General features: G+C 39.9%; 2 protein-coding genes across 7 annotated transcripts in view; one reads left to right on the top strand and one right to left on the bottom strand.

Annotated features, from left to right (window-relative positions):
- The first annotated feature begins 98 nt into the window (after nucleotides 1-98).
- On the top strand, nucleotides 99-8,225 carry ncoa5 (nuclear receptor coactivator 5). 3 transcript variants are annotated; one of them, XM_072452092.1, is made up of 12 exons: nucleotides 99-228; nucleotides 1,209-1,276; nucleotides 3,210-3,471; nucleotides 3,584-3,691; nucleotides 4,117-4,180; nucleotides 5,495-5,650; nucleotides 5,734-5,846; nucleotides 5,937-6,066; nucleotides 6,619-6,821; nucleotides 6,898-7,102; nucleotides 7,177-7,268; nucleotides 7,349-8,225. In XM_072452092.1, exons 3-12 carry the CDS (start codon nucleotides 3,303-3,305, stop codon nucleotides 7,858-7,860), a joined length of 1,752 nt encoding a protein of 583 aa, XP_072308193.1. In that variant the 5' UTR covers nucleotides 99-228; nucleotides 1,209-1,276; nucleotides 3,210-3,302; the 3' UTR covers nucleotides 7,861-8,225. The 3 variants fall into 3 exon arrangements, with proteins under 3 accessions (XP_072308193.1, XP_072308192.1, XP_072308194.1); XM_072452091.1 differs by having other exon boundaries at nucleotides 5,919-6,066; XM_072452093.1 differs by lacking the exons at nucleotides 3,210-3,471; nucleotides 3,584-3,691 and having other exon boundaries at nucleotides 5,919-6,066.
- slc12a5a (solute carrier family 12 member 5a) overlaps nucleotides 8,226-13,720 on the bottom strand; it is a 156,525-nt gene continuing 151,030 nt past the window's right edge. For all 4 annotated transcript variants that reach the window (XM_072452088.1, XM_072452087.1, XM_072452089.1 and 1 more), the window contains 2 exons: nucleotides 13,499-13,632; nucleotides 8,226-12,664 (listed from right to left, as the gene is read on the bottom strand). In XM_072452088.1, coding sequence (XP_072308189.1) covers nucleotides 12,573-12,664; nucleotides 13,499-13,632 — 226 coding nt within the window. In that variant the 3' untranslated portion in view covers nucleotides 8,226-12,572. The remainder of the gene's footprint in view (nucleotides 12,665-13,498; nucleotides 13,633-13,720) is intronic.

The following is a 13,720-nucleotide window of genomic DNA, read 5'->3' as shown; positions in this document are numbered from 1 at the left end:
CTCACTAAACCTGACACATAATAATTATACACGTTTATATAGGTAGTGCAGCTTTTTGCTCACTCAAACCCGCGCATGTTCCACTGCCGTACAGTAGGGGGCAGTGTAGCGGTAGCAGCTGTGATCCAGGCGGAAGTGGCATCCTTCCTTCTGCGTTCATTCAAGAGAAAGAAAACAGCGCTTAACCGGGCCTTTCAAGCATTTATTGAACAAAAACGTGTAATGCGGGTGAGTAATTACATAATGCAGCTGAAGGACGTTTGTTTTTCAATTTAAAATATAAATAATAAATCCTCTCGGACGTTTAAATTGCCAGTTTAGCATGATAGCACCATAAACTAGCTCAACGACGTGTCGTCATGGATGGTTTTATTGCTAAATCGGCTATGAGCTACCTAGCCTAGTAACGCTGTTATTGCATGATCGCTTGTATTGTCCTGAAATATTAACGACTCGTAGTCCGTGATCACTATTGAATGTTTGCTATGCTTGTTACTGGCTCTGAACACAGCCATCGTTGTGCACAGAAGCACTTGACCCCGTCGCCTTCACGTTGGAAATGGCCTGACTCGTTTACGTACGAGACCCGCTGGATGTATCACAATCTTATTAACCTCTTATTTATATTGGCCAAGTTCCACAAACCTGACTGCAAATTTGCCTGAAGTAAATCTCTGCAGTGTATTACAAACATTTTGATTGCATTCATTACCTCTGTCTGGCGTTTCATATTTTTGTCAGTAGCTGTTAACGTATTATTGTTTTAGAAAAACTTTTTAATTTTCTTGGTAAAATCCCCCTGATATTATGTTCTGTCGACTTCCTGTTATATGTTACATATTCATTGTTTGTTTATTTTTCTTGCATAGAATAAAAGGGGCAAAATGCAGTTGAATTGATGTTAATGGTCTAAGTTAACAAATTGCAAAGACATCTCATTTTGCATACAACCCACTAACTCTGAAGTTTAGGCCTCAGAAACCCATGCGTTTGTATTTATTTCAGCAGTTCATATTTTAGTCTTGGCTCAAATTTTGGCAATCCAGGCCAGCTTTTAAAAGTATTAACTATTAAACATACATTTCAAATGTAATTGCAATGGTCATCTGAAAACACGTTCAGCTCATTGTGAGACCAGCCCAGCTCTTCTACTTGTCCGTGTCCAGTCATTGTGTGATTGGTGAGTGATTGTTCTTCTTTCTCTTCAGACTCCAATAAGATAAATGTTTGAGATACTGGGCCAAGGTTACTGAGGAAGATTCTGCAGAAGATCAAGGTATGTCCAGGATTGCACACATCACTAAAACGTAAATTTATATTTTCTAGTCGACAATTTATCTATTTTTTTAATTCAAAATATACAATCTTATATTTTTCAACGTTATTTTTTGGATATTTTTTAAATCTATCTTTATCTGCGGTTTCAGTTCACTACCAAGTACCACAACCTCAGAATACAGTGTAAATTATTTGAATTATTATGCCAGAAGACGATTATTATGCCAGAAGACGATGTCATGGTCATGTCATGGTCATGGTTTTTCAATAGCTGGTTTGTAGTGTCTGTGGAGACAATCAGCATTTAGTCTGGTTTCCTCTTCGTACCTGAAAGAAAGAAAGAAGGAATTAGAAGCAGAAAAGATTGTGTTATCCTGCTCCTGAACCATATATGCACTTATGAAACCCAAATTCAAACAAAAGCTACACTGTCGCTCTGTTTACTGTGTGTAAACAGAACTTGAATGTCACAAACCTGGTCAAATGTTTTTATAGTTTCCTCTCAAATTCTCTAGGTGCTATTGGCCAAAACTGGAATGTAACTTCGATTTAAGGATATATAGGATTTGTCTACTCATGGAGATGAAATGTAACTTGAAACATTGCTTTAAAAATATATTTTAATGTAGTTACACCTTTTTTTTAACACAACTTGCACACAATTGTAAGGTTCGTTTTTTGTTTTGTTTTTTGTTTTTTGTTTCCTCTCGCACATTTTGCTTCAGATGTACTTCTTTTTTTTTTTAGCTCACTAATCAGTTCAACCCTAATATTATTATAATTTTAAGACTATGCAAAAGCCTTTTTGTTTATTTTTGCCCTGGACTTCTCTTTCTGGCTGCACAAAACTGCTTCTGTTCCACAATTCTGTCAGTTGGTCAGATGTTGATATGTGCCTGATATTAAACACCACTTGATGGTGTCATGTCTCTATCCATGGATTTCAGAGTGATGAAAAATACACTGTAGCCACAGCAATTAGCAATTCAAAACAAACAATATATATAATTGAGTGTTGTAGACAATGAACAAAGCAACTGAGAAATGTTAAATTGGCATATAGTGGCATTCAAATGACCTTTGAGCTGATATTTCCTCACACTCTTGGGATATTTTCAGGTCTTCAGTTTGATTTTTAGATGGTAAATTGTCTGATAAAACTTTTGGTTTTTGGAAACTCATTCAAAAACGCCTGACCATATTTACTATTCTTTCATTCTTTCGCGACTTGAGATTAATAAGGGGAAAATGTGTTTTTAACAATTACTCGATTCCAAATAAGGAGAGAAAAGATGGAGAAATAAACCAGGTTTAATTAAATGCTAGAAACAAATGTTATTGAACTGTGTGTTCTCAACCTGGTTATGCAGATTATAATAGACATGAAGGGTGATGTGAAATTTGAATATTGATCTCTTGATCTCTTACAAACCTTAATAATGACAGAGAATGAATTTGTGGAGCGGAAGCAAAACATAACTACAACACTGATAAAGGCCACGGTTGTGATTTTGTCTATAGTAATTTTACTGTTACAAACTAACTCATTTCCACATCTTTTGCAAAATAAAAAGTTTCTGAGGTGAGTTTGCCTGAGGTGAAAATTGTGAGCTGTTGTATTTGTGAGACGATCCACATTTCTCCTACACTGCTGATGGCAGTATCCAAAACCGTCTCCATGTACTGTGTGTATACTTTGATCGTACAAATGGGAGGAACCAGTGGACTTTCCATTGTTTTTATTGCCAAGGAGCATCGGTTAAGAGTCAAATCGACTGACTTGTCCGTTCATTTCATTTGAGGACTTTTGTCAATTTCGACAGCCATTTGCTGATTTGCGTGTGCCTACATTTGAATTTGAACAGCTACATGTCTACAATTTTCTATATTTGTTCTTCCAGAACTTTGATGTGATTACTGCCATGTTTCAGGACCGGACACAAATTTAAAGAAGCTTTTTGCGTGAAACCGATTTTCCTGTTTTTGAGTTGAAGACAGAAGATCCTTAAACATCGGGTTGAGTCATGTCTCGCAGACGAAGTCGCAGCCCATCACCGGGGAATGCATCCCACCCGTGCAACAGTAGTAATCCAAGAGATCTCGAGAGACGAATTTTTGTCGGGAATTTGCCGAGCTCTGAAATGGACAAGAAGGATTTAGAAGAGATGTTCCGCCAGTATGGAAAGATTCTCGGTCAGTAATTTATACACTTAGATTTCCCCAACCTTACAATTCATCAAAAACTTACCAGATTTCTCACAGGAATAGAATTTCCATCAATGTTCTGAAATTTGTATGGTTTCAGGCGTTTCCCTGTTGCGTGGGTTTGGATTTGTACAATTTGAACGTGTTGAGGAAGCCGAAGCAGCAAAGGCAGGCCATAAGGGTCGAATATTTAAAGGTTATAAAATAGGTAAGCCTCAATAGTCAACTCAGAAATTGTTCTCTGCCATGCACAACATATTTACTATAAGTAGTGTTTTAATGTTAATGTCAAGTCTGAATCTATACCTTACATTCTGTAACATTTAATTTAGACTTTAAAAAAACATATATACATTTTGACTTAAAAAAAAATTCACCCGAAATGTACCCAATTAAAATAATGAAGACTGTTCGACTCCGTTTTCTTTCCCCTATTTTGGGAGATTTGGAATTTTAAGATTGACTGTTTTGCTGCATTTTGAACCATCGGCCATCTTTTACTGCCAAGAATGGAGTAAAGATGCCCATTTCACTTGGATGCTGGGAGTATTGACGCAATTCCTCAGTTCTGCTGTGAACAGGCAAATAATTTACATGTCACTGTTTTCATCGTTTGGATTGATTTATTTTCAGATGTAAATATGGCCGTGGAGCGACGAAACCAAAAAGCACAACCACAGCAGAGTCCCCCACGAAGGTAAAGTCACGCAGAATGGGTCTGATGGACTTCCATCTCGAAAGGTGCACATTTAACTTTAACCTTCGAGCAGCGATATCCACTGTACAAGCAACTCCTAATTTAATGTGGCCCAGCGGATTTCACAATGGTTTATTATCGGACCATTCGAATTACATTTAAACATTTTATTGTGTTGAAATAAAATTACCTTTTTAAAAGGTACAATTAAGTGTTTTGTGTTCAATGTTTTTTTGCTAGTGATTTAAACCTGCATTACTTGCAACGATTCCCAAAGTGTGTAAAGCTCCCCCTCCAGCTGAAGACCACGGGGGCTTCCCAATCGTAACTCATACTTTATATAAAACAGGTTTTTCAAATAAGATGTACATTTATAATACAAATAAAAATGACACTTCATCACATTTAATTAAAGTTGATTTCAATAAGTCCTTGTTGTGTGGACAACTTTTGGGGGGCCCCTGAAGTGCCTCTCAGGCCCCCAGTGGGCCAGGACCACACTTTAGGAACCACTGACTTGACCAGTACTAATACAAACTATTGATGAACCGTCATCGAGCACAACTCTGTCTTTCACAATAAAACAGCCACCGACTTGGTACAGAACGCGTTCATTTCCATGGGCAACAAGTGTAAAGTGTGTTGGAGTGTGCGGGAGCTCGTCGAGGGCAACCATGACTTCACACAACGTTTTCTGGTCTGACCATATGGAATCTGCTCAGTCTCGAGCTCCAGTCCCTCGTGTGCGTAATTGCGTCGACACTTAAAAAGTTGCGTGAACGCAATTTTGGAGCGACTCGGGTTTTGTCTGTGAAAGTTGCATCGATTTCCTTTTTTAAAGTGACTTAAAAATGCATCTGCATAATTTGTAAGTATAAATGAATACTGAATAAAACAAAACTAATTCAAGTCTATACATGTTAGACTTAATAACCCATTTTCATAAGTTTGTGTTGAGTTTTGTTGACTTCATTTTGACAGGCTCATTGGTGACTCACAAAACCAAGAATTCATCAATACTTTTCATTTGAATTGTTGAATGAGTTTACGGCGTGTCTTTCACTGTTCACACAGTGATGAGTATTTACTGTGTCCAGAACAAAATATTGGTGTCATTGGTGTGCTTTTAAAATGTACATTACTGTGTATATTTTTTCAGAAGAATAATATGACTCCTGTGATCATGAAGTGCATTTACAGGACTGTTATATTAAGGGTCTTAACATACCGTTAAGCTGTTGCATTATATCAGTCAGGGAAGAAACACAAATTTACATGGCATCAGCAACTAAGTGTTTTCTCCTTTTCTCCCAGGCCTTTGTTCAGTTCCTATGGCGACAGAGAACCTCGCCCTCGGTCTCGTTCACCCAATTACAGTCGAGATGGACGTCGGGAGGGACGTGAGCCTCGGGATAGCCGCGATGCTAGAGACAGTCGAGACAGCTTCCGCGGCTCCGAGACCAGAGACAGGTGAGTTTCTGATGTGTTTTTATTGTCGGGGGGGGGGGGGATCTAGAGCAACTTAATAAAGTACTTTATATGTCACATGATAGAGAGGATTATGACCGGCACTTTAGAGGCGGAGCTCCTGATGACTTCTTCCGCAGAAAAGAAGATGCTTTCAGGGACTTCAGAGAGCCTAGGAATGGACGTCGTGAGCTTGAGGGTGAGTCTGCCTGTGTCACTGGAGGGTCTAATGCTTGTAGAAAACTCATCTGATATTGGGAAGGATTAACAGTTTGTGCTTCTGTGACAGAGGAAACAGTGCGACCAGAGGAACGGCGGCGTAATGAGCTGTACCGACAGTACTATGAGGAACTGCAGCGACGTCAGGACTCTGAGCGTCCAGTGGACTGCTCGGTCATTGTGGTCAATAAGGCACAGAAGTAAGTATTAACATGAGAAAGGGGCTAATCAACTAGCATTTGATCTATTAAAGAGGCGCCCGTGTCTGTCCCAGAACAAACATGGGCGATCATGAACTTCATCATGGAACATCATGTTTGAGTTTGTTAACCTCTCAACCACTGTTTTAATATGCAAAATGTCTAAATTGAGTAGATTTAGCACTGAGACACAAGTCCATTTTTATAAACGCACACAGAGATGTATTGGACAGAAGTACTCGTTATCCCTGAGCTTTCCGTTTATAAAATAGCCATAACATACCCACAGTTACTTGTCCCAGTTTTGAAATGACGGCCTGTTCTGGTTTACACGATAAATCTTAGACTTTTATGAGACTTTTTTTCTTTTTTTTTTAAATAACAATTATGACTAATAACGTTCTAAGAAAAAAACAGAACATTTTGTGATGAAGCAGCTGGTCGAACCTCCACCTGAACAGCTGCACATTGTGTACCTTTTTAAGTGACTTAATGATGAAATGATGCTGTGCTCTTGATATGACTGATTGTGTGTTTGTGTGTAAACCTCAGTCGGGAGTATGCAGAGACAGTTGGACGGAAGGTGCGTGACCTGGGCATGGTGGTGGACCTGATCTTCCTGAACACAGAGGTGTCGCTCACTCAGGCGCTAGAGGATGTTGGACGATCCAGAACTCCCTTTGCTATAATCATTACTCAGCAGCACCAGGTCCATCGCTCCTGCACTGTAAACATCCTATTTGGCACTCCACAAGGTTTGCATTTACAGCTCTTAACAAATTATGTTTTTAAGAACGTTTTCAACTTTGTTCAAACTGTTCACTTTTGCAGAGCATCGTAACATGCCTATGCAAGATGCCATGATGCTGATCGCCCACAACTTTGACACATATAAAGTTGAAAGCCGTGACAAGGAACGTGAAGAAATAGCCAAGAAAGCTGCAAAAATGGCAGATGATGTGCTGCTGAGAGATCCAGACAGAGACAATCATCCAGTTTCTGCTCTCACTGCTATCACACTGCTGTATGAGAACAGGTAATGGCCATGAACTCTTGTGGTCTGGTTCTATTTGTATTCAGTTTAAAGTCAATGTTTCTCTTTGTCCATAGATTTGTAACTGCAGAGGAACTGGATATTCTCATTGCGTATCTGAAGGACAAAAGGGCCAGACTTGGACGACCTGCTGTAGATTCTCTTCCAGGTATGACTAAGTTTTAAATGGATGGACAAACTACAAATACTGCCAAAGATAAAAACGTAAATCAAACTGTCCTCCTCCAGCAACTCTGCCTCCTCCTGCTGCAGGACAGCCCCCTCCATCCCGGTCTCTGTCCTCTGCTCCAGGTGCTCCGCCCGCTTCAAGTAATCAGCAGGAGCTGCAGGCGAAAATCCTAAGCCTGTTTACCAACAGTGGGTCAGCCGCCAGTGCAAGTGCTCCCCCTGTAGGCGCAGTAACCCCACAGCGCTACAGCGCTCTGGCCCCTTCACCTCATTCAGCCCCATCTCAAAACCCTCCTGGCCCACACTCGGGAATGCCTCACCCCTCTGTGGCCCAGGGTTACGGGCCACCACCGGGCCGCATGCCCCTGCCTGTTCATAGACCCCCCAATCCTTCTGCTGGGATTAACTTTGACAGTCCCAGTGTGCAGAAAGCTCTGGACACCCTCATTCAGAGTGGACCTTCTCTCAACCACTTGGTGGGTGCAGGAACCCCCCAACACCCACCACCCAGACCAGGCCCCGGCATGGGGCAGGCCCCTCCCCCCATGTCCATGTATCCTCGGCCGTACTGAGGCAGATGTATGTCGTGTAGGAATGTGCGGCCTTCAGCTTCTCCCAGAGACCGCACCTTATTTTCTGTGCAGTTTATTCAGTATTCTTATGGAATCCATTCTTTTGTTTAGTTGTATTTGGCCCTCTGAATAAGTTGAAATGAAGTTTATTTAGCGTTTTATTTAGTTTTAAAAGACTTTAAACTAAATCTTGCAAAGATTATCAATGACTCTAATTCCTGACAAGAGTGTTTGAGTGTAAGTGCTGCATGACTTTTGTTTTATAATGGACCCTCACCAGCGTTTGTAGTTTAACTGTTGAATGTTTTTAATTTTTGAACACTGTTAAAAGAAGCAAGACACAATAAAAAATAACATATAGTCAATTTCTGTATTAAAATGGTATCGGTTTATTGCATTTTGTGCTGACAAATCTATAAAATGGAACGGGTATCGCCAGAAGCCATAGATACTGTATAAGCATTTGAAATGTTAAGATAAAACTACTTTTTCCTCTTTTAATGTACCATGAAACACAATAGAGAATACATGTTTTTATTTGTAATATTTAACTTACACTGACAAAATAAACACCTCCACACTAATTGTAGTTATTTACATATAGACCCTCCCCCTCCCCTGCCCACCACCCCAAACACCAGCAGTCACAATGTACAACATACACTCCCACAGAACTGAAAACAAATACAACTTTACCATAAAACTAGGATCAGGAAAAGAAAAAAAGGTATTTTGAACCAAAAATAAAACTCCAGTAAATTCAATGTGGTTAATTTGTGGTTACGTTAAATCAATTATAACTTTTTTTAAAGACTGCAATCCACTGGAGCCTCGAACTGCACTCATTTACATTATAAGTTAATTATGAATGTGTTTTGGTGCTTTATTATTAATACAGTGAGTGGGCAGTTCTATGGTAAAAGTACAAATCATAATAAATGTTGTCAAACCAAGCAAAAATAGCTTTAGTACCACAGACACTCAATAAATGTTCAATACACCATGTTGAGGGTATTTGCATGCATGCACTGGAATACAGAACTGGAACATGGCTCTGAATGAACAGCATGGACAGTCACCAAAGTCATTTCACACGTTCCCAGACAGAGGAAGTAAACGCAGTGCTTTGTTCTACCGCCACTCTCTGGGATCTAAATCAAATTTGTTCTTGATATATGGTGTTGTTTTGTGACAGACATCCACCTCAGCCAGGTAACGCGTGTGTTTCAGAGCCCTTTAGTGTCCATGTAAGGATGGAGACTTGGTAATGATCACCGGCGAGTTTGTCTCATGCTACAGTTGTGGACGTGGTGTCTCATGGTGTCCACGCAGAGCCACAATTGGAAGCGCAAGTTTATATTCTTTGATCATTTTCCATAACACTGCAACCTAAAGTCAAGTACACAGCTGGGCAGGGGTTGTGGCAGGGCTGGGCTCGGGGGGGTCAGGGGTCAGGGTAGGCTCACCTCACAAACTGAGTAACAAACACTAGAAATGTGACCATTTTTGGGGGAAGTCTGGCAAAATTTAGAAGTAATGCATGCTTCTTGTAAATGAAGTCAGGACTCAAACAGAATCAGTTGGTGCTAGGTCAGGAGTATTGCAGTTAAGACTGCAGCAAATTAACAGGGCTTTTTCTTTGTTCTAAGTTGTAAAACACTCAAACGCCACCAGAGGTCAGTCTTGGAATGAGACTAATCTAGATTTCAGACAAACCAAAGGTGTAAAGTGCTTTACAGCCTCAGCCCACCAATGCATCAAGAGAGTGACTGGTGTTTATGGCCCATTAGACCCGATGAACTGGTGACACCTCCAGTTACTGAGCAAACAAAAGGGAGTACAATATTGCACATAATTGTACAAAACTAAGACTTTTATCCACAGTGATAAAACAGTGCACAACAAAAGACAACACTAGTAGGTTACAGTGACTCTGAATATATATTTACAAAAGTGAGATGACTGTTTTTAAGATTCATCCATTCACAAACTTAAAATATCCTACAACAGTAAATGAGACTGTATGAGCAAGACTGAAGTAGAACAAGTAACAATATAGTGAATCTCTTTTTTATTTGTATGAGATTTGTTTTCAAGGTCTAGCCATGTATATGTATGGTATCACTCCAGAGTTATCCATATATGCAACTCGAACAATCTTTTCCCACTTTGAACCTCGAACACTTAAGTCATCACTATAGAAACCACTGAAACAAATATTGCCACATTGTGCCATGCAAACAGCATTTATAAAACATTTATAATTCCATAAATAATATAATTTTAATAAACCTTTCCAATAAAACATCAGATATCTTTTAATAAATTTAAAAGGCTCAGTTGATGCAGGCAATGTAGTGGAGACAATCTCAAAATAGCTCTGAAATAGTTCAACTCGACCAGCACTGAAAGAAGTCTTCATAACTTGGCACTCGGAAGTGGCTTCTGATCGGTGTCATAGGTAGCAATATTAAAAAGTCCTCAACAGCAAATGGATGGATATGTTTACTGCAAAATATGTCTTTGTATTTTCAGTATGAATCATTTATTTATGGGGTTGAAAGATACTAATCGGGAGAGCTTCAGTAGGAGAAATAAATGCAAGGAGATCGGGCCCTCAGGAGAAATATTGCAAAGAGGACTTACTATGGTATTTTGAAACAGAACCCTGTCCAGAAGTCTTAGGCCTGGTGTGTTCAGGTACAGCCTTATCGTATTCAACAACCACCATTGATATGTATGTCTACCCTTCTCACTTGAGCTTTTACGTTGTTTTGTTCTCTATTTACAGTATAAAGAAATGTATTGAGACTAGCAGCATTCACAACATAGGGTCCAACATTCAAGCAACACTAAAACATTGAATATTGTTTTAAATAGATCTAGAAACTATTCTGTTTTGCTTTTTTATATAGTATATACGGTGTGTGTATATATACATATTCATTATATTTATATATCTCTATATACTACAAGTGCAAATGACCAGAAACAGTTTCACTGATAAGGAAACCAACAATTAAATAATTAAAGTGACAGCTGTCCTTGGTCAGAGTGAGATGATTCAGAATTTATATAATGTACATATACAAAATACAATATATGTGTAAAAAAATAAATAACATGATCACATGAGTCCGGATTTTCCACTATTGCACATTTCAGATGCACTCTTAAAGCCTCTTTGAAAACCATGGTGATTCGTCTGCAAAGTGTGACTCAAATCTGAAACCAGTCAAGAGGAAAGAGAAGTCTGACTGGAGAGTCTACTGCATAGAGGTCGGTCTGGGGGACAGGATGTGTTTCTGAGCTACAGAAGCCATTGTCCTTTCTACGGAACAGCCATCGTCCATTACTAAGACTAGTTCTACCGTTTGATCCACTCACTAACATTTTACTGCTAAACTTTAGTAGCACTTTACTCAATCTACAGCCTGGCTCAAACATGTGACGGTATGGCACATTTAAATTTGGCAAAACCACTTTACATAATTGAGTCACAATCAAAATTATATATTCCCTGTAATATATATATATATATAACTATGTGTTATTACAATAAGTACATATTTGTTCTATAGATGAAAAATGTTGTGATTTTAAACTTGATGACAACCATCAATATTTCACATGTTGCACAGTGAAGGACAGTGCAGTGCAGTGTTACCAGCGACAGGAGCCATCCAAATAAATAAATACATAGATCAACTTTAAAAACAGCATTTTTGTTTGTCCTTCCTCAAGCAAAGGACCATCTTCTTTCAACTGAAAGCTTGTTTTTTTTTTAGAATGTCACAAAATACACTCATACCGAACACCGTGTCAGAGCTTGTACATTATTTACAGTGGTCCACACAAGGGTTATTTCTCCTTGAGGGGGCGGTCCTATGACTGTCTCCCCACTTTGCGGTCACACCAGCCTTCCGCTAGTAAAACACACTATTCACAGTATAAGTACGTGTCAATCTCTATCAACTAAGCTAGCCTCGGCGTTGTTTTTTGGCACTAACAGTGGCTACAGGAATAAACAGCCACTAAGAAATTAGAAGTAAGAAAACACAGCATTCAACAGAACATGTGGATCACACACAATTAATCGGACGTCATGCTGAAGGGGTGATCAGTGGGCACATTAGTGCTGCAGCTCGTTTTTTCATTCATTCTCAAAGGGAATTTAAAGTCCTCTTTCAAGCTGGTGGTCGTGATGAGTGATAGTCTTTAGCCTTAAACATGATCACAATAAAGACTATTGGAGGTGTGCATTTACCACAGGGGAACCAACCCCAATATTCAAAGCAGACGCCATCCTTTTTTTGAAAAATAAGATAAGCGTAGGAGAGTTCAGAAACAATAACAACAACCAGTGCCCATGCATACTGTATGTGCTCACACCTTCATCTCACGACCGCCCATCGTCTTCTTGGTGTGAGTTACAAAAGATATATAGACCAAAAGAAAATAAGTCTCTTCACAAACAAAGATAGGTAGCATCTATAAGTCAATCTAGAGCCTACATTGGTTACAGGAGCTGAATGGACTACAGTGGTGTGATGCAACTGGGGTGCAAGAGCTGAGCGGAGGGACAGGTCAGGTATGAGGCGGTCGGCGCACAGAAAGATATGTTGAGAGTGTGAGAGCTGATAAGGAGGAGAGAGAATGAGAGAACTGCGGGTGCGGGTGGGGGGTTTGGGTGCTGCTGGAGGGCTGGTTTTTCAGGAGTAGATGGTGATGACCTCCCGGCCGCCTCCACGAACCAGGAGCACCCGGTTAAGACCTTCAGTGAGGACCTCAAGGAATTCCATGTCTGACAGAGTTGGTTAAGAAAACTGGAGACACAAACATCAACCAATCATTTTATCCGCATTGTGAGAAAAACAATCTATGCATTTGGCAATAATTAGTTAGAATAATAACAATAGTGTACATTAAAAAAAATTGTGAAAATGTTTACCATATGTCATCGCCATATAAATCTTCTCTTTTAGATTTTGTTCCCCGTCGGCTTTATTAGACAGGAAGAGAGTGTGAAATGGGGGATGAGAGAGAGGGGAGGACATGCAGCAAACTATCAGAGTCGGGACTCAAACCCACGACACTGCGGCCGGCTGCACTTGGAGCTTGGAACCACTCGACCCCCGGGCAACACGCCATATACATCTTCATGGGCCGCTCGGCTCCGGTGCCATTTCTCTGAAAGCTGGACAAATGTATTGTTGCGTGGCGATTGGAAGTCGCACAACAATGTTAGATACTTTAACATTTACCGTATATTGTGCAGTATAAGAGCCATGAAAAGTGAAATGTAGGAGCATCTTCACAATGACTTCACATTATGATCCTTGTGAGATATTAGGCAGCAATTTCTCCTTACGCTTTACTTCTTGTGTTAGAAGAAAGTAGTTTGTAGTTTTTACTATTTCAAATATTTCAAAGCTCCTCAAGGGTGTTTGCTCCAACATGGTAATAAGAGGTTGGGATACGTGAAAACACTCTGCACACTCGAGCCTCAAATGCAGGACAATACAGGAGAATTCTCAGACATGCATAAATCAATGAAAGAGCAATTTAATGATAAGGGAACAGTTTATAACATGGTCAAAAACCTGATAAGAGTCAATCTGACACAATTGAAGGATACAGTTTTCATCTCCTGTCCGGTTCCTGGGCGGCCCGGGCATGTTGAGCAGGACTAGCTTGGCCTCAGATGACTTCTTCATGATGACTTCGTTGAGCCTCAGCGCTGTGTGCATACGTCGAACATTGGACTGGTTCCTGGCAACACAACAAGGAGGTGGTTAATCCATTAATGCTGATTAAACGCAACGCTACATGAGATGGTTCGATGCATTTAGTGAAGGAG

The sequence above is a fragment of the Eucyclogobius newberryi genome, unplaced genomic scaffold (assembly GCF_026437365.1).
Source record: "Eucyclogobius newberryi isolate DKJ021-1_F unplaced genomic scaffold, fEucNew1.0.hap1 SCAF_19, whole genome shotgun sequence".
Lineage (NCBI taxonomy): Eukaryota > Metazoa > Chordata > Actinopteri > Gobiiformes > Gobiidae > Eucyclogobius > Eucyclogobius newberryi.
Note: the sequence above shows the minus strand (reverse complement) of the source record. Positions and strands in the feature narration are given on the sequence as shown.